At 42.6% G+C, this 21233-nt stretch overlaps 1 protein-coding gene across 3 annotated transcripts in view; it reads right to left on the bottom strand.

Annotated features, from left to right (window-relative positions):
• The window catches only part of FHL2 (four and a half LIM domains 2), a 79234-nt gene that overhangs the window by 3036 nt on the left and 54965 nt on the right, over positions 1 to 21233 (bottom strand). For all 3 annotated transcript variants that reach the window (XM_075200178.1, XM_075200177.1, XM_075200179.1), the window contains exons 3-5: positions 4482 to 4656; positions 3520 to 3689; positions 1886 to 2072 (exon numbers count right to left, since the gene is read on the bottom strand). In XM_075200178.1, the coding sequence (XP_075056279.1) occupies positions 1886 to 2072; positions 3520 to 3689; positions 4482 to 4656 (532 nt within the window). The remainder of the gene's footprint in view (positions 1 to 1885; positions 2073 to 3519; positions 3690 to 4481; positions 4657 to 21233) is intronic.

Below are 21233 nucleotides of genomic sequence, written 5' to 3'. Positions count from 1 at the left end.
GCTTCAGTTAAGAGAGCTCCAGGAAGCCCAGTACTCCTGCCAACCCACCAGGTCACCTATTTGTTGAATAGTTGGCCGCATAGGTCAAACGACCAAAGCTCAAGCCAGAGAATCCCCCAGGAATGTAGTGGTAATGATGCACTATTACCATGTCAAAGAAGCTCTCTTGAAAGTGTTCAGAGATGTCACACACTTAATAGATGTAATAGTCCCAAAAGTGTCTGCTGATTCCACCTGTGAGATCTGAGACATATGACTGAAGCTCCAGAAAAAAATTGTTCAAAATTGATGGGGTTTCCTGGGAAAGTCAATCATATGCCATAGCAGCATCCAAATTCATATTAGAGACCCAATGGGCATGGACACGATTTTTAGCACCTTGGCTTACACACTAAATTTGGCAAGAAGACTGTCAAAAAAACATAATTTCCCTGTTTTGCTTGAAGCCCACTTCATCTAAGAGATCTAACCTATCAATACAAAGAAACCCACAAACCAGACCTTCTAAAACAAGTTAAGAATCAACAAACTGAGCTGATTAGGACAACTTTGCGGTAGGAGTCCCGTCCACTCACTAGGATCAGACACACCTACTACGACTATGCTAGTGAGAAAACTTAATGCATTTCTGGGCTCCAGAATAATATTGTCAGATGTTCAGATAGGATTATAACATATGACATGCTCAAAATTTGAAATCAATTTAGAACTTTTTACACTAAACTGTATTCCAGGGACAAGACAGCAGGCTCCCCTCAACCTCTATCCTCTCTTTTTTTAAAAGCCATGCTCTCTGTCAGCGCTACAGAAGGGCAAACGGAGTCTTTCATCATCTCTCAAGGGGAGTTGAAACGGGTCATCCAAGATCTGAAAACAAGTAAAGCATCAAGCCCAGACTGTTTCATTACTGATGTTTCGGTGACTTGCTGGCCCCACTTCTGAGACCTGTACAACTAATGGAAAGAAAACCACCTAAAACTAGCAGAATGAGATCCACAATTGCTTTGATTCAAAAGATGGGAAATAACATTTAAATTATTAAAGCTAACTCCTAATTTGTTTGCTAAATGACGACCTTAACGTTTTATCCAAAATATTAGTGAACAGATTGTTTCCTTTATTCAGTGTCAAGCTTCAAAACTATCATCAACCTGGTCGGCTATGTTCAGCTCATAAGATGAACTCTAAACCCATGCTGCTTTCTCTAGCTGCCCAGAAAGCATTTGACCATCTTGCTCTGCTTGATGACTTGGGTGTCCCACAATTCTGTCACTTTTATACACCGCACATGTTCTACTCCCTCTGCACAACTTTCACTAATGATGATTCTGTCATCTCATTTCCCCATATTGGGCAGCAGTCACCAGGGGTGCTTAACCCCCTTCTGTTTACTTTTTCACTGGAACCACTGACTAATGCTAACCATCTTTTTTAAAATGTTTGCGCACTTATTGTGGGGAAGGTGGAAAATTTGCTGGAACTTTTCTCTGGTCAGTTCTCTCCTTAGACCTCTTCACCATCATCAACATCATCAACATTTATTTATATAGCGCCAAATGCCGTAGTAATACATACAGAGAGGTAAGAGAGCCGTGCTCGCAAGCTTCAATCTCTTCAGGACTGATGAGACTTTTCAATATATCTCTGGGTATAAAAATAACTACTCAGAATCGCAAGTGTCAAATATATCTTTATACCCCTCAAAAGATTCTGCAAATAAGTTTGGTGGCAGGGCACATCTCCTATCTGGGAGTCCGTGGCTAACACAATGTTGTAACTTGCTTCCACATAATGTATATTTAAGTGCCTTCAAATAACTGATATTTGTACATCAATTTTGTTTTTGGAAAATAAAAACTGCAAATGAAAAAATTAGAACATATACCACTTATGGGGGTAGTGCAGCCGGCACATTTCTTGGCATACAAGCTACAGAAGCAGTTCAGGCAATAGGCAAACTCATCTCTAGAAGTAAATCGTTGCCCAGACAATGGTTTCTTGCATCCTGTACAAATAAAACACTCCTTGTGCCAGGGTTGGTCCCGGTAGGTGACACCTCCAGTAGTGATGGCCTTAAAGAAAAGAAATGATGTTACTATAAAGTTTTTATCTGTGATACAATCATTACACTTGTAGACGTAAATAATTAGGTTATATGCATGACCGTTGGACAAGGAATTTGCATGTGTCATTTGATGCTACAAGGTAGTTTTTATGAGGTGATTCTCCTAATTAGGTTTGGTTTGCATTACAGTGGATCCTTCATTTTGTAGGCTGAACCAATGTTCAACTTATGAATTCACTAGGAATTTCTAACATCATTGAGTCATAAGGCAGCAAGTGCCTCAAATATCAATGACTCATTCCTTAGTGATGTTCCTAGTGATTTGATAGGTTGAATATTGGTTCAGCTTGGGCGACGATCCACAGCGAAGTATTGCATTGCAAGACACAACACATATTCAAACGTGATGTCACAGCCGAACCTGTTGAGCACAGATAGAGCTGGTTTAGGCAACCTATGGTTTGCTCGGTTTTTAAGAAACTCTTAATGTAGTGCACAGTCAAATTGTCTTCTAACGCTGGGTAATTCAATTCATATTCACTTTCATACTTCCAGTTTAAGCAAAGACATTGCAATACGGCAAGTGTGTTTCCCAAAGCATAATACTGAAATTCCCTGTAATATATTTTTCTGCCACCAGATGGCACATTGAGAAATTTGCACTACACCTGTGATGATTAAAAAGTATTCAGCACATGCATACTGTGCTTTGTGAAACAAATTCTAATGTTTGAGTCCTGAGCGGAGGTAACTGGGAATCGATCAAAAGCAGGTATTCCTCTGGACCCCAGGTTCCTTAATATTGCCATAGACAGAATATGTAGTCATTTGTTTTTGCTGATCACTCTATATCCCCACTAACATTTACTTACCTTTCCCTATTCCTACTCCTTCCCATTAAGTATATGTTAATTACAAAATAGTCTATTTGTATAACTATTCCAAAGTATTACTACTGGAAATTAGTTGTAGGGCTCTAATACATGTACATATATTTCTCGTACCAACCATCTCCTGAATTGTACATGTGTTATCCCTCCAAACTGGAATCAATTGTTCTATTGAAAAAAATAATCTCATCCAGCATAATGATATTTCCCTTTCCCACTTCAACTTCTACCATCGATGCTGCAAACTTTTGCACTCCCGTAGATGCTGCAATCTTGCCCCAAAAACCCTTGTTCTTACCTGTAAAATGGGTGTATTTGTGGAAAAATATAGTGATCTCACAAAGCGGCTTTTGCACTTTTGCAAATGGCCTTTTGCGTCTATCTGGTTCTTGTTAAAGTATAATCCAAAGCTAAAAGCATCACTATGCAGCCTCTCCTTTTTCCTGACAGTCGCCCTATCTGTACCTGATGCTCATAAGGAAATCAGCTACAACTCTCCTTTATAGTACTGTAAGTACTCCCACATCTCACTCTTGTATTACTCATACCATGGTTGTCACCTACTTTTTTGCACTGGATGCAGTGCATTGCAAATTGCTTCTCATAACATGGAACACAAAAGTTCTGGTTCTCTTTGGGGATGAAGCTTTTTGTTCCGATTGGCTGCTGACAACGGGCACAGATAAAGCAGGTCTCATGCCAGCTGTTTCCCTTATATTCCATCTTGCGCGTTCCTGTATGGCAAAGGTAACAGTTCATATCTTATTATAGTCTTATTGTTAACCATATATAGTGCACAGTTAACTCTGTGATCAATGTTATTAGCAACAATGTGACAATAGTAATAGTAACCGCACAAGAAAGCAGTGATATATGAAAATCGTTTATTTATATTGGCTAATGGCTCCATACAGACCTGAGCACATAACTTAGATCAGCATTTATAAACTGATAAGAATGGCTAGAAATGTTGCCCTTATAATAAGTACACGCTTTTCAGGGGCAAACGCAGGATTTGTATAGGGGGGTATCCACACCACGCCACCAATGGGCGTGACCAGCATGCATGGGGGCGTGGCTATAATTTTAGACAGTGCTTGGCTGCTCTCCAACTCTTCCTATCCCCATAATATTCATGGGCAATGCTGCGTGCACTACTGTTAGGTGCACGCAGCTCTCCCTTTTCAAGTAGAGCTGTGTGAAGCAGGAGCAGGGTCCAGCCACCTCAATTATACAGTGCCCCAGGCTTGGAGGGGGTTTCCAGGTACTAGGAAAACCCCCCTCGGTTTGCCTATGCTTTTAGTCACTGTTTGGCATTCTGCTCATATGTGATTATTTGAGACAATAGTGTGTTTTTTTACTTTATTCTTTTATGCTAGTACTTATTTATATGTATGCGATAAAATATACTCTTTATAATCTTTCAAATGTTTATGCATAAGGCAACATATCCATTTCTCTTCTTTTATAGATTATGCCCCAGTGATGTACCTGTGCCCATTCCTCTATTTCCCAGCATTGATTACCTGGCATGATTGTTTTTTTGCATTCATTGCACTTAGAAGAATATTCATTAGAGTAACATTCAGTACAAATCAGGTGTTCATCCTTTGCAGCAAATGGCTTGTCCACCAGTGAGCGCTGGCACTGGAAGCAGTGGAAGCAGGTTTCATGCCAGTGACGATCCTTGTACGAAAGATCCTGCAAAAGAAAACGCCATATTGAGCAGGGTACGTTTTATTTTCTTTGTACAGATGTGTGTTGCAATTAAATGCTCTAATTGACAACCATGCATGCTTACAATGATAGTGTTTCAAACCTAATTAAATTTCTAATTCAGTTATACATTAAGTTATGCAAATACTATTTCTGTTTTACATTCGGTGAGCGGAGCTTGGGCAGAGGGTCACCAGAGTTTATGTTGGGATCATTAATCACTATGGAGGGATGGGAGAATGTATATTACTTTTTATTACATATTATGATTTTAAGCTTTTTGTTATTATTTAAGCCCCCAAACACTCATTTTTAAATCTGTCATACAACCCACATACACACATTCATTGTTCGCATCACATTATATCCACCATGACTTTTAATTAGCAACTAAAATATCACTATTCTCTCATCCATTTGCTTTCACCCATTATCTGATGATACTTGTGTGCAACATTCTGCATCTGTATTGATTTCTTCCTGCTTCTCTATTCCCTGCATGTCCCAGCTCTGTTCACCTTCATCATTTCATTTGTAAGAATAAGCCCAGGTCTGTGGACTGTATAGTGACATGAGATGAGAGGCGGTTTTAGGTCAGGTTTGCAGTGTACAAAATCACTTACAAGTAACCAACATGGACCCACATTGAAGGTATCACATTTAATGGCTGATGTAGAGGTGAAAATTGAGCTTAAACTCAAGAGCAACATGTGCTATTAATTAGAAGTACGCAGTATAAGTCTGAGATGCGCCTCTCTACATTTAGAGAGGCAGAACAGGGGAGGTTATGGACTGGCCTGCATAGCCAAATACAGGAAGGGCATATCATGCACCATATGTACTATGTAGAGAAGGAAACAGCTGCAAATACGTCTGTCAGGAGGCACATCTGTTATGGCTGCTTCTCCCCTGGTAGATGTAAACAAATAAATACATTTATTTCAAAACTGGTCCCTCCCCCTTAAAAGTTCTTTCAGCACTAGCGCCGATTGCCTAGACTGATACTGGCAATCAGTAATCAGGGGCATGAAAAGCGTGGGGTCCCCGGAAATTGCAAATACCAGCACTTGGCTATGTCATCCGGTGCTTGTGGCAATATAGCAGGGAAACCCACATCATTGTGTCCCCTTTAATAGTGACAACCAGCACTAGGCATTCAGCACAGGGCTAAATTCCCTAGGATATTGGGGCTGCAAACACCCCATGCTGAAGGCATATCGCACATCCATAGAACGGCATAGCAGTTCTATTTACAGTGCAAATTTCCCACCATCTAATCTCAGACCTATTCACTTAAAAGTAACCTACGTACAGGGGAGTTAAAACAAGCCTATTGTGGTGCCCCAAAGCCCTGTTGAACAGCACAGAGGAAGTGCATAAACGCTTTTAAAATGCAGGGCTACAAGGGGTTACTAGAGGCTGATAAAGACACAGTGGGAATGACAGTTGACAGTTGAACTGAAAAGACGTACCCAGGATGATGTGCAGGAAGGAGGAGTGTGTGATATAGCAACAAGAAAGAGGAAGCTGACATGAGAGACTGATCTGCTGCTGGAACTGATGACATTGCCAGCACACACGGCTGGAGAACAGCTGGGGACACACAGTGGGGCGTCCAAGACAGTTTCCACGAACTGCAGAACCTTTTCAAGGTAAAATCCTAGCCTGCAGTGTACTGCACACACCCCAGCGTCAGAGGGAAGAGTGATGAGAGAACAGCGCCATCTTGTGACTGAATTGAGCAACAGTCCTGTGTTTTGTTATAATCTTTAACACTGCCTACAGTTTAACATCTACCCTTTAGAGAGAAAGTACAGGGACGTAATCGGGATTGTTAACCCTTCTGGAAAACCTCTGCAGGACATTTAAACACTACAAAATTCCTGTGCACAGGTCAGCCCAGGACTGAGTGTAAAATATGGTAACGTTACCAGGGATAATATTGGTGCACCAAATGTTTTAGATGGATGTAATGTTATGTGATTTACCTAAGAATTGATTTGTTGATATTGAAAATGTTATATGTTAAATGCTATTGTACTCTATGCTGATCAAACGATTATTTTGTCATTACCATTGAGCTGAAGGGGTCAGTGGGGCGGTGGCTTACCAAAACTATCCTTACCGCATATATAATAAACCCAAGTTGTTTGACCAATCCTTGTCCCTTTCATTGAAGTACTTATCTCCTGACCACCGGATATCCGAACAGAAAAGAACCTGACTCGTGTCTGCAGGACAAGGTAAGGGAAGGATTTCCCATCAGTCTCGACCACCACACTATCACTGGCAAAAACACCCATTTTTGCAACCAATTAGTCCTTTTGTCCTTTGAAAAATCAGCTCCATAGTTTCATAAGTGAGACAGATGAAAATCTTATCTCGCTGGACCAAGATGAGCAGCTATTGTACTATTCCCACTCAGATCCCTTGGTGATCAAGGAATACAGATGCCACAGAAGGTGAGAGAGAGGATTAGAGAGCTGGAGAATACAGACATCTAGTGAGAGAGCTGTGGGATAGAGAGAAAGAGAGCGGGAGGGGGGACAGAGAGTGCTAGTAGGATATTGAGCTGGTGAGAGCATAGCGGAATAGAGAGAGCAGGTACAGAAGCTGAGGGACAGAGAGCTAGTAGGTGAACAAGCCAGTTGACAGAGTGCTATGAGACAGATGGTGTTGATGAGAGTGAGTGCTGACGTTGGAAAGTGCTGGATATCAGAGAGCTAAAAGAGATAAGTGACAGCTGACAAGACATTAAATGTTGCTGAACAAGAGAGTTGGGGGAGAGTATCTATGTATGTATGTATGTATGTATGTATTGTTGCATCATACATGTTATACTTTATACATATTGCTCTATATTTATAACACTTTGCTTACTGCACTTTGTTTTGTATTACCTTGTATGCCATGTATTGTATGCCATGTATTGTCACCTTGCACGGTTACACAAAGCTCTATGTATGGTCGCTGCGGACCCTTTGTGGCGCCTTACAAATAAAAGAAGATAATAATAACATGTGACAGTGTTTATTATTCTTTTTAAGGCACAGCGATTAGAGGGTATTGGAGCACATGTTTGTTACTTCCACCATGATGTGCTTATTATGTTTTTAAGGTTTTGGGTTTTGGGAAGAAAGCTCATGCTAGGTAGCACAGGGAATACAAATATTCTTTTTTTTAAGATAGAAGCGGAACATGTTTCATTTTGGGCGCAAAATGCAATAAAACAATGATATAAATGTATACTAAACCTTTTACTAGGTGTCTGACTTCAAAGAGTATTGTGATTTTATTTCCAATGCCATGAGAGCCCTTGTGCTGACATGCCTAATGAAACACATCATATTATAGAATATAAATGATAACCCTTGATGGCCATTTATAGAGCAGAACAGTTCTACAAACACAAACATGGCACCTGCATAATAGAGATTTGTGCAACTCTTTGTACATGATTGCACTAATATGTGCTTTACACAAGCCAACATTGCATCTCAGAAGGCCCCAGCATTTTTCCCATTATTGCACGACATGTTGTGCTGGAAACAACATTTTTGTTTTTTACTTTACCCTAAAGAGTTTTATATTTGTTTTGAATATATTTATTGATATATACAATATATGAGGTTCAGCATCCCTATATACAGAGTAAGACTCTACAGGGAAAATTACATTTAGCACATAAAACAAGAGAATGGATACTGTACACATAACAATAGTTTCATCATTAGGCGGATACTGTGAATTACATTGGGTTCCTGTTCGGTTTATTCTAATTCACACTCTTACTGCAATACTTCATAACAATGCTTGGCTACTGGTATCCCTAGTCATTGATTCATACCTCTCCGATGATACTGGATACTATTTTCTATCGTTTCATCTGCTACTTTTACTGCTTGTACTTACGGCTCATACCTCCAGTAGCCACTTTTCAATTCAAAAATGTTTTACATCCTCAAGTGCTCTTTACTACTTTGTGGTTGTATAGTATTGTTTTTACATTCTTTACAAAGTCTCCTATATCTTCTACTAAACAACAAGCATTCTCACTTATAATATGCATAGAACAAGAGAGGTTACATTGGATAATTATTATTCATAACTACATCCCCCTTCTATTGCCATTGATACCTGAGTTATGTCCTCCCTGCCCCCAGTCATTTTGCTAATAGGTCCCAGCCAGTGTGGAGGGAATAGAACGGAAGCCTCTGTAATTTCATCCAGACACTAGTGGTTTCAGCCAAAACAACCCCTGTGATTATATACTGAAAATACTCTTTGGGTTTGTACTTATCAGCATTTGTATACTGCCATGTCTTGTGTTTACCGGTGGAAGACTTCAAGATTGTGATCTACAAGAAATATTTTGTCCATACTCACTACATGCTTTGAGAGCCCAAAATGCAAACAAATGGCCTGAATCATTAAGTAAGGCAAAAAAAAGGAATAAATGTTCTCCGGCACAGACCATGTTACAATGCAAGGGGAGCAAATTAGTTTATTATTTTGTACATAAGTTAAATACTGGCTGTTTTTTCATCTAATACACAAATACTTGATAGCTTTATTTTTACACAGAAATTTAAAGTTGATGTAGGACATGCCCTACCCCAACTATAAAGCTGTCCCCACATTATAAATTTACCTCCCCCTCCAATGCAACATGGTTTTGTCCAGGCATAAAGTTACTCATTTTTTAGCTTTGCTCTCCTTAATGACTCAAGCCCAATATGTATACAGCATTTGGAGGAAATGCAGTAAGTACAGATAAATTGTTCTTATGATGATCAATAGGGACCTGATTCATTAAGGATCTTAACTTGAGAAACTTCTTATTTCAGTCTCCTGGACAAAACCATGTTACAATTTGTTTTTTCATGTAGCACACAAATATCAACTTTAAATGTCAGTGTACAAATAAGCTATCAAGTATTTGTGTGCTACATGAAAAAACAGTCAGTATTTAACTTATGTGCAAAACAGAATACTAATTTGCACCCCTTGCATTGTAACATGGTTTTATCCAGGAGACTGAAATAAGAAGTTTCTCAAGTTAAGATCCTTAATGAATCAGGCCCCAGGTCACTATTCTGAGGTTTGCCTAAACATTGTTGAGTCATGGGGTCCTCTAAAGGCTAGTTCCCACCAGGGAGCAGTGTTTTAATGGTGATGTATTTTTACCAGGTTGATGAAGTAATCATAAGTTCACCTTCTGCTTGGGCTGCATGAACATTTCATGTTGCTGCTCTCATAATGTGATCTGATGTTACTCTGCAAAGTTAATCTGTGGCTCCGCTTATGGGATCAAAGGCCCCTTGGGTCCCCTGAATATATCATGTTGCCCACCACTCACCAGACTATACATATGGTGGATGGAGAAAGCCTATGACAACAGGATGGAGAATGGAAGCAGCGTGCACTATAATTCATGTATGCCTTGTCAGGTAGTTTCCTTAACATATGGTGAATAAAATGAAGCCTGCAAGTATCTAAAGCAACTTTTATATATTTCGGAACTAAACTAGCTGGGTAACATTTTCAATCTTACCATACAACCCCACATTAATACCACCAGACATCCTCCCAAGACCAGCTATGCTGCTGCATCACATTCTATCCACCATGTGCTTTAAAGAGCATGTAAAAGAAAACAAAACATTTTTATTGCCAAGAAAACAGCATGTCAATAAAACAATTCCTTTTTTGGGATAATTCAGCAAGTGCTGCCAGGTCACATGATCAAAATAAATCTGTCACGTTATATAATGCAGACTCTGCAGAAATCTTGGCAAGTTTAGCATGAACAACAAGACGTCCATAAATAATAATGTGACTAAACACAGGATATTTCTCAATTTGGTGTAATCTCTAATAGCTCAGTGGAGAGTATTCTGTAATCCTGTAGATATTATGCATTAATAAACCTGAACTGACTAAGTAAAAAGTACCTAAGAAGAAAACCTTATGCTTAAAGCAGTCTCACTTACAGCCAGCACACGGCTTGCACAATATGTTATTTATATATTTATAAACGTAATATATTTATTGTACAATGTAGATTTTAGACCAGTACGTTTCCATACTGTAAACTGGGCATCGTCTTGTGAGGTCTGTCTTCATTTTAAGGTCCTGCAAAGTTGTTTCAGTTATATAAGTATACACAAGCTACAAGGTAAAACAATTATGAAGCCACACAAAGTTTAGTGAGGAGTGCTATAAGAATATTAAGGCTCCCATGTGTCCCTAATTTCCCAGGACAATCCCGGATTTGCTAGTGTTAATAAATAGGATGGAATAGATTCCTATATCTGTTTTAGTACAAGTAACCGGTAACTTTTATGGCCTGAGAAATCTGCACACCAGGGGATCAGCTTGTTTCTTTTCAAAATGATGGGAACCATAAACTAGGATATCAGGGGTCAGGCTGCATATTAAAGATACCAGATAATCCTGTCGTGGACCCCAAGCCCAGAATGGCTCCTATAGTATGTTTGATACATGGAAAACATAACAACAGTTTTCTTGCCATGTGAAGTCACAAAATAACTACTGATCACTGAGAGTACTAATGGAGTCTAGAAGCAACATTTAAATGGAGGCCCCAGGGAACGGCTTTTGCCTCACCTCTGACATTCTTGCACTGGTAGAGGAAGGAGAGCAGTCTGTTGTGGCAGTGCAGGTGCCAGCAAGTGTCCTCCGTACCTCCACTTTCACAAACTGAAAAGTGGGTCCATTATCCATAACCCTCAGTGACTAATAGACAGCAAGGTCACTCAGGCTTGGCAGAAACCCCAGTACCTCAAGTGCTCTCTCATTATGGCAGCATGTTGGTTCACTAACACAGCATTTGGATTAGCCAGCTACTGAGGATCAGGGGCGGATCTAGACATTTGTCCTACCCGGGGCGATTTTAGGGGGGACGATTTAGGCCCCGCCCCCTTTCTGATGGCTAAGGCTGTTGGCGGCTGCACAGTATGTGCAGGTCCGTTCAGCAGTGGCAGTGTGCTGTCCTCCCGCTGCTCTGATTGTGTTTAAAACACAATCAGAGCAGTCGGGCAGCACACTACACATAGGTGTGTATGCATAGATAGGTCTCCTGAGTCAGATGATCCATAAATTGTAGTTAGGGGACTGCAGTGATTTACAATATGTTGTAAAGGTATAGACATCAGATATACGTGTGTGACTTTAGCAGAAGAATAGAACTGGGAAGAACCTTGAAGAGCAGGGGTCTTTATAGATACAATCCTGAGTATATTTAGGTTTGAATTATGTTTGTATAGTTACTAATAGTTTAAATAAGGCTCAACTTAAGACTAAACAGATGCCTAAATAAGATCATCAGTCCCTTTATAAACATAATTAGTTCATACAAGCATATGTACACATTGATGTCCATGGGTCCTGCACCGACAGATTTTATTTTGCATATGGTGGCCCATAACAATGCACCAGTCACAGAATGTCACAGCCAGAGTCAATGTGTGTATGTTAGAGAATTTAGACTGTAAGCTCCAATGGGGCAGGGACTGATGTGAATGAGTTCTCTGTACAGCGCTGCGGAATTAGTGGCGCTGTATAAATAACTGATGATGATGATGATTCCAATACAAGAATATGTAATAATCTCATTGGTGCTCTGATGAGCCTGATGAGTTATATTCCATAGCGATCCCCATAAGTGTTGGGTTTGTCTATTACTGCAGCTCTTTTTTTGTAAGAGGCTCTCTTCTTCATTGTGAGGCACATGATGGCTCGGTACAGTACTACAGCCATCTGCAGGGTCTTATCTATGTGCAGATTTTCAACATATTCATTTAAGATGAAAAATATTTGTTCTGCCTGATCCCTGAAATTTTGAGAACAAAAAGCCTAGCCAAAAACGAATGAATATCTTGAGACAAACATTTCAGCCTCTGTTCAGAAACCACTGTCCAGAATAATATTTATCCTGAAACTCAAATAAACTAAACAGAATGGAAGATTACTTTTTCTTAATTTACATCCACTTTTACCACTCTTAAAGTAATCCAAGTCATAGTTTATATGGCTACCATCTGCTATTATGAACAAATAACTTCTATTATGATTAGACTTGTAGTATCCTGCTGCCAAAATTGTCAAAATAATAAAACAAATGCTGTTTTTATGAAGTGATGATCCCCTTTTTGTATGCATACAGTTATAAATTCTACTATGGACCTCACACAGCAGATTCCCATATAACTACTCTGGATGAATGCTGCAATGCAGATTTTGTATTTAAAGCTGAAAGAAACAACAACATGCAATTATTCTCACATTAGAGAGTAAAATATTTTACGTAAGTGAAAATATTTTTAAATAAGTATTTTACCTGAATATATATGTATATATTATACCGTAATAGATTTTTATTTTAGGTGACTAGAATTCCTTTATATAATAGAGAAGAATTAAATTAAAATAAACATTAAACCGGGAGTATAGAGAGGGGAGTACGTGCCGCAGGTCAAAGGAGCAGAAAAACGGGAAGTGATTTCAGAACCCACCAGTTAAAGAGAGATTTGGGCCTTAGAAGCAGGAGAATAGCAGGAAGTGGCCAGAGAAAAGGGGAAAAGGGAGTTAAGGCCATTGCCAGTACTGCAGCGTTACCAAGCGGAGCTGATGGAGAATGAGAGGCACTGCAACCAAGCCCACTGAACCTGTCAGAAAGCATAAGCGTTTCAGGAAGAGTGAATACTGTGGAAAAGGATGTTGCAGAGAGAGGCACGTCAGAGATGACAACATCATTACCAGGAGATTGAAGAAAGCTGTAAATCCCTTAGAGACAACTGCCACTCTTACAGAGAAGCTGCACATCTAACAGAGTAAGCTCCCAGTCCTGCCAAGAGGACTGACAATCTAACAGAGGAGGTTCCAAGTTACTACATAGGGCTGCCAAATCACAGAGGGAACTACCATTCCCAGAGGGGAGTCTGCCATTGCCAGAGAATCAGCTGCTATAGGTCCAGAGGAAGTCTAGATTTAGCCCAGACGTCCAGAAGGAAACCAAGTAAAGTCCAGAGAGAGTCCTGCTCCAGTCTAAAGTTCTGGAAGGTCCAATTGTTTATAGTGTCCTGATATATACTGCACCACACTATACACCTTAGTGATCATAAGTACTTTGGTTCTCCTGAACTAAAGGTCTGGCCTTCAACTGCCTGACACTGCCTGGACTACTCCTCCCATCATCTTCTGCACACATTTATGGTTATTCTTGCTATAGGGGCAACTTCCCACTTCATTATGTATTCCCATTGATAACTATTACTATTCTTTGGACTATCACCCACATCATTGTTGCCTTCTTTTTGATAATAAGTACTATAGTTGGGATAACACACCCATAATCTTCTTCAAGAGAAAGTGTTGTATTTTTTCATTACTCTTATTATAAAGGGACTCTCTTTACCTTTGTCTTTATATTATAGTTGTTGCAGTGTTCTTCACCAATACATGCCCAGAGTTTAAGTTTCCAATTGTAGTGTTTTTCTATTTCACCCTTTCTCCTTAAAGAGGCTTTAACTAGGGATGTGCACCGGCCACTTTTCGCGTTTTGGGTTTTGGGTTTTGGGTTCTGATTACCTTCAGGTTTTGGGTTCTAATGGGTTTTGCCAAAACACCCCCCTCAAGGTTTTGGTTCTGATTTTGGGTTCTATTTTTTTTTAAAAAAAGTATAAAAACTGCTAAAATCCAGATTTATTTTTTTTTCACTCCTACGCTATTATTAACCTCAATAACATTCATTTCCACTCATTTCCAGTCTATTCTGAACACCTCACACCTCACAATATTGTTTTTAGGCCAAAAGGTTGCACCGAGGTAGCTGGATGACTAAGCTAAGCAACACAAGTGGGAGGCACAAACTCGTGGCCTATCTAGAAGTGGCACTGCAGTGGCAGACAGAATGGCAGTTTGAAAAACTAGGCCCCAAAGAGCACATAATGCCAAAAAAAAGGTGCAAGATGGAATTGTCCTTGGGCCCTCCCATCCACCCTTATGTTGGGGAAAAAGGACATGCACACTTTAACAAACCAATCATTTCAGCGACAGGGCCTACCAAACTACTGTGGCTGAAATTATTGGTTCGTTTGGACCCCCACAAAATGAGCTGGCAAAGAAAAAAAAGAGGTGCAAGATGGAATTGTCCTTGGGCCCACCCATCCACCCTTATGTTGCGGAAAAAGGACATGCACACTTTAACAAACCAATCATTTCAGCGACAGGGCCTACCAAACTACTGTGGCTGAAATGATTGGTTTGTTTGGGCCCCCACACAAAAAAAGCAATTCATCTCTCCCTGTACAAAGTAAACTGGCTCTACTGAGGCAAGATGTTGTCCTCATCCTCATCCTCTGATTCCTCGCCCCTTTCAGTGTGTACTTCCTCATCCTCACACATTATCAATGCGTCCCTGCTGGACTCCACAATCACAGGTCCCTCTGTAGTCTCTGGAGGCCATTGCTGGTCTTCATTGAAGAATTGATAATTCATTTTGATGAACATCATCTTCTCCACATTTTGCGGAAGCAACCTCCTTCGCCGCTCACTGACCAGGTTCCCCACTGCACTAAAAACTCTTTCGGAGTACACACTGGAGGGGGGACAACTCAGGTAAAATAGAGCTAGTTTGTACAGGGGCTTCCAAACTGCCTTTTTTTCCTGCCAGTACAAGTAAGGACTGTCTGACATGTCTACGTGGATGCTGTCACCAAAGTAATCCTCCACCATTTTTTCAATGGTGACAGCATCCAATGCAGCGACAGTAGACATGTTAGCAATCGTTGGCAGGTCCTTCAGTCCGGACCAGATGTTCAAATTTGCTCCTGCCTGCTCTGCATCCCCACCAGCGGGTCGTTTAGGAAATCTCAGCTGTTTCCTCGCAGCCACAGGTGTGGGAGAAAATGAAGGAGGAGCTGTTGCCATGTCACGGTCCTCTTCAGATGACAATCTCCTGATCAGCAGGTCTTTGCACCGCTGTAGACTTGTGTCCGCCGGAAACAGAGACACAACATACTCTTTAAACTGAGGATCGAGCACGGTGGCCAGAATGTATTCCTCTGACTTTAAAAGACTGACCACCCTCGGATCCTGGCAAAGCGTACGAAGGGCTTCATCCACAAGAGCTACATGCTTTGTGGAATCGCAATGGTTTACCAGCTCCTCCCTCACTTTCTCCAGCTGCTTCTGCAACAGCCTGATCAGGGGAATCACCTGACTCAAGCTGGCAGTGTCGGAACTGACTTCTCGTGTGACAAGTTCAAATGGCTGGAGAACCTTGCACAACAAAGAAATCAGTCTCCACTGCGCTTGACTCAGGCGCATCCCCACTCCTTTGCCTATGTCGTAGGTGGCTGTGTAGGCTTGATTGGCCTTTTGCTGCTCCTCCATCCTTTGCAGCATATAGAGGGTGGAGTTCCAACGCGTCGCAACCTCTTGTTTGAGGTGATGGCAGGGCAGGTTCAGGCGTTTTTGATGGTGCTCCAGTCTTCGGTAGGCAGTGGCAGAATGGCGAAAGTGTCCTGCAATTTTGCGGGCCACCGCAAGCATATCCTGCACACCCCTGTCACTTTTAAGATAATGCTGCACCACCAAATTTATTGTGTGGGCAAAACATGGCACGTGCTGGAAATTGCCCATATGTAATGCCCGCACATTGTTACAGGCGTTGTCCGACACCACAAATCCCCAGGAGAGTTTAAGTGGGGTAAGCCACTGCGAGATGATTTCCCTCAGTTTCTCTAAGAGGTTGTCGGCGTTGTGCCTCTTACTGAAACCGGTGATACACAATGTTCCCTGCCTTGGAACAAGCAGGCGTTTCGGAGATGCTGCTACTGATGCTGCTGCTGCTGTTGCTGCGGAAGGCGATGCATCTACCCAGTGGGCTGTCACAGTCATATAGTCCTTAGTTTGCCCTGAACCACTTGTCCACATGTCCGTGGTTAAGTGGACAGTGGGTACAACCGAATTTTTCAGAGCACTGAGGACACTTTTTCATACTTCTCTGTACATCCCGGGTATCGCCTGCCAAGTGAAGTGGAATCTAGACGGGATTTGGTACCGGGGACACAATACCTCCATCAACTGTCTAAATCCCACTCCACTGATGGCGGACAGCGGACGCACGTCTAACACCAACATAGCTGTCACGGACGCAGTTATCCGCTTTGCCATAGGATGACTGCTGTCGTAATTCGTGCTCATGGCAAACGACTGTTGTATGGTCAATTGCTTCGTGAAAGACGTAGCGGTCTTACGACTTCCCCTCTGGGAAGATGACCGACTCCCAGCAGCAACAGCAGCAGTAGGCGTAGCGCTGCAGGATCCTCCGGAAGAATCAGTTCCTGAACTAAACACAGAATTATGAAGGGTCTTCAGGTGACGTATAAGGGAGGATGTCCCTAGGTGGCCAAGATCCTTACCCCTGCTTATTGCTGCTTTACATAAGCTACATATGGAAATACATTTGTTGTCCGGATTGGGATAGAAATAATTCCAGACCGAAGAGGTGGATTTATTGGTCTTCTGCCCAGGCATGACGATGGGCTTTTTCATCCCATGGACAACAACTGTTTCCCCCCCTGGTGCCTCATTTAAGAAAACCACATCAGCATCCTCCTCGTCAACTTCCTCCTCAGCGCCAGCTACATCAATATCCTCCTCCTGGTGTACAACATTGACACCTTCATTATCAAAATCTGGAACTGCACTGTGTGTGATCCTTCCAGCATATGCAGAGGGCATGCTGCAAATGGTGGAAGAAGCCACCTCTTCCCGTACAGTGCTGGGAAGGTCAGGCATCGCAACCACCAACACCCTTGGACTCTCCTTGGGGATTTGTGATGCCATGTCTTTAGAAGGCAGAGTTGTTTGCTGTATTTTTGATGGCAGCTTAACTTCTTAAATTTTCTAGAGGGGGGGGGGAGGAGGGCTTAGATCATTGGGTGAAGCTGAACCACTAGTCATTAACACGGGCCAGGGCCTAAGCTGTTCCTTGCCACTCCGTGTCGTAAATGGCATATTGGCAACTTTACGTTTCTCCTCAGATGATTTTAATTTCTTTTTTTTGATCATTTTAGTGAACTTTGGCTTTTTGGATTTTACATGCCCTCTACTATCACATTGGGCATCGGCCTTGGCAGACGACGTTGATGCCATTTCATCGTCTATGTCATGACTAGTGGCAGTAGCTTCAGCATTAGGAGGAAGTTGTTCTTGATCTTTCCCTACTTTATCCTCCAAATTTTTGTTCTCCATTATATGCAGCACAAGAGAGCGTACTCCTAAACCACACACACTCGGCAAAGGCTTTAAAAATTATATGCGGCACAGGAGAGTACCACTGGACTGGAGTTATACAGCAGTACCACTGGACTTATACGGCAGGATCAGTGGAGTTATACAGCAGTACCACTGGACTTATACGGCTGGATCAGTGGAGTTATACAGCAGTACCACTGGACTTATTATACGGCAGGATCAGTGGAGTTATACAGCAGTACCACTGGACTTATTAGACGGCAGGATCAGTGGAGTTATACAGCAGTACCACTGGACTTATTATACGGCAGGATCAGTGGAGTTATACAGCAGTACCACTGGACTTATTATACGGCAGGATCAGTGCAGTTATACAGCAGTACCACTGGACCTATACGGCAGGATCAGTGCAGTTATACAGCAGTACCACTGGACTTATACATCAGGATCAGGGGAGTTATACAGCAGTACCACTGGACTTATTATACGGCAGGAGCAGTGGAGTTATACAGCAGTACCACTGGACCTATACGGCAGGATCAGTGGAGTTATACAGCAGTATGTCACTCACCGGACTGTTAGTGCCTCTAGTTTGGGACATGGGTCTCTCTCGCTCCTGCTGGCGCCTCTCCTGAGCCGCGGCCATCCGCCATCTTGACTAAGATTGCGCATGTGCAGAAACCCTGAACTGTTAAAACCTCGCCTCTAGTCTCATTGGTTAATTAATCACCTCTCAGTACTTAAGGTACCTGTTGCCCTATTACTTTGCCTGTTCTTGGTTCTCATTCCCTTGAGACTCTGAGGTGTTTCCTGTTTCTGCTTGTGTTATCCGTTTGCTGTGGACAAGTCTCCTCTTCACATCAGTAGTAGAACTTACCCACTGCAGACTACTCTCACTACTCCGTTACATGCCTGCACCTGGACAAGACTCCTCTTTACATCAGTAGTAGAACTTACCCACTGCAGACTACTCTCACTACTCCGTTACATGCCTGCACCTGGACAAGTCTCCTCTTCACATCAGTAGTAGAACTTACCCGCTGCAGACTACTCTCACTACACCGTTATATGCCTGCACCTGCACAAGTCTCCTCTATACTTCAGTGGTAAAACTTGCCAATTGCAGACCACTCACACTACTCCGTTACATGCCTGCACCTGGACAAGTCTCCTCTTCACATCTGTAGTAGAACTTACCCGCTGCAGACTACTCTCGCTACTCCGTTACATGCCTGCACCTGGACAAGTCTCCTCTTCACATCAGTAGTAGAATTTACCCGCTGCAGACTACTCTCACTACTCCGTTATATGCCTGCACCTGCACAAGTCTCCTCTATACTTCAGTGGTAAAACTTGCCAATTGCAGACCACTCACGCTACTCCGTTACATGCCTGCACCTGGACAAGTCCTCTCTTCACATCAGTGGTACAACTTGCCAATTGGAGACCACTCACGTTATCCGGTTACATGCCTGCGCTAGGACAAGGCTTCTCTACACATCAGTGGTAAAACTTGCCAATCGCAGACCACTCACGCTACCCCGTTATATGCCTGCACCTGGACAAGTCTTCTCTTCTCATTAGTGATGTAAACTGCCAACTGCGGACCACTCACGCTATTCCGTTACATACCTGCGCTGGACAAGTCTTCTCTACACATCTGTGGTGAAACCTACCAGCTGTAGACCACTCATGTCTCCTTGTGATATAACTTCTACTCAGTATGGTACCTATGAGATGGACTAAAGTCTACAAGTGCCTCTGTATTATAGCTGCAAGTCGCTGACTCTTCTACTGCATTGTTGATTGGTCTTTGCCTAACGTTATCCAGTTATCAAGTACTGGCCTGCTATATGCTACCTGCGTGCTAAGGCACTTGGACTCTTTCCTCATTGTATCCTGCTTACTAATCTGCTGTACCATCACAGTTCCTCGGTGCCAAGACTCAGCATTTATACTATTGACATTCCTTTCCTCTATTATATTATATGGTTCCACTGATTCACCACACTACCCAGAGGTCCGCACCTCTGGTAAGTGTAGCTACACCTGGTGAATTCTAGGTAAAACTCCTAGTGCCCGTGACACAGTACCACTGGACTTATACGGCAGGATCAGTGGAGTTATACAGCACCACCACTGGACTGAGCAGGACAGAGCACAGGACAGCACCACTGGACTGAGCAGGACAGCACCACTGGACTGAGCAGGACAGAGCACAGGACACCACCACTGGACTGAGCAGGACAGAGCACAGGACAGCACCACTGGACTGAGCAGGACAGCACCACTACACTGAGCAGGACAGAGCACAGGACACCACCACTGGACTGAGCAGGACAGAGCACAGGACAGCACCACTGGAATGAGCAGGACAGAGGACACCACAAACACACCCTCCTTCTTCCCTTTCCAATGCCCGAGTGAAGATGGCGGCGGCAAGTGGGGACTAATATGAATCCGGATCTCGCGAGATCCGACGGCGGGATGATGACGTTTTGCCTCGTTTTGAGTTTTGCGTCGGGCAGGAATCCCCGAACAGTGCTCGGATTGGGCTCGGATCGCCACTGTTCGGGGGTGTTCGGATTTGACAAATCCGGACCCGCTCATCTCTAGCTTTAACCAATTCAGGGTATGTGTCTGTAGGTCTAAATGTGAATGCTACCAATATTAAGTCCATGCAAATGTGTAAGTGGTTATATGCAAGGATTGAGGCTTTCTGGGCTGGAATGGCCCCCTGGGGAGCCGGGGTATTCCCCGGTGAACCCCGATGACTGATGGCTCCGCCCTCTTCGTTGGTGGGTCGGAGCTGAATACTTTTTTTTTAAAAAGTAAAACAAATACGTGACCACAGCGTCGGCACCCCTCCTACCTGCTCCGTTCACACTGAATGTCAGGTGTGACGTCATCACGCCTGACATCCAGTGAGGAGCGATGCAGAGAGGAGCCAGCAAGAAGACAGAAGACAAGAAGAGAAGAAAAGAGAAGAAAGAAGCCAATAGGAGAGTAAGTAAAGGAACGGAGGCAAGGAGGAAGAGGGGGTGGGAACAGAATGGCACAGGGTGATGAAGGGGGTGCAAAATGGCACAGGATGATGAAGAGGGGAGAAGCAGAATGGCACAAGGTGATGAAGGGGGGAAGCAGAATGGCACAGGGTGATGAAGGTGGGGTGGAAGCAGGATGGCACAGGGTGATAAAGGGGGAGCAGGATGACACAGAGTGATGAATAAGTGTGATCCTATGGGGGCACAGTGTGGTGACGAACGACCACAGTA

This window comes from Mixophyes fleayi, chromosome 2 (assembly GCF_038048845.1).
Source record: "Mixophyes fleayi isolate aMixFle1 chromosome 2, aMixFle1.hap1, whole genome shotgun sequence".
Lineage (NCBI taxonomy): Eukaryota > Metazoa > Chordata > Amphibia > Anura > Limnodynastidae > Mixophyes > Mixophyes fleayi.
This window is presented reverse-complemented; position numbering and strand designations above follow the sequence as displayed.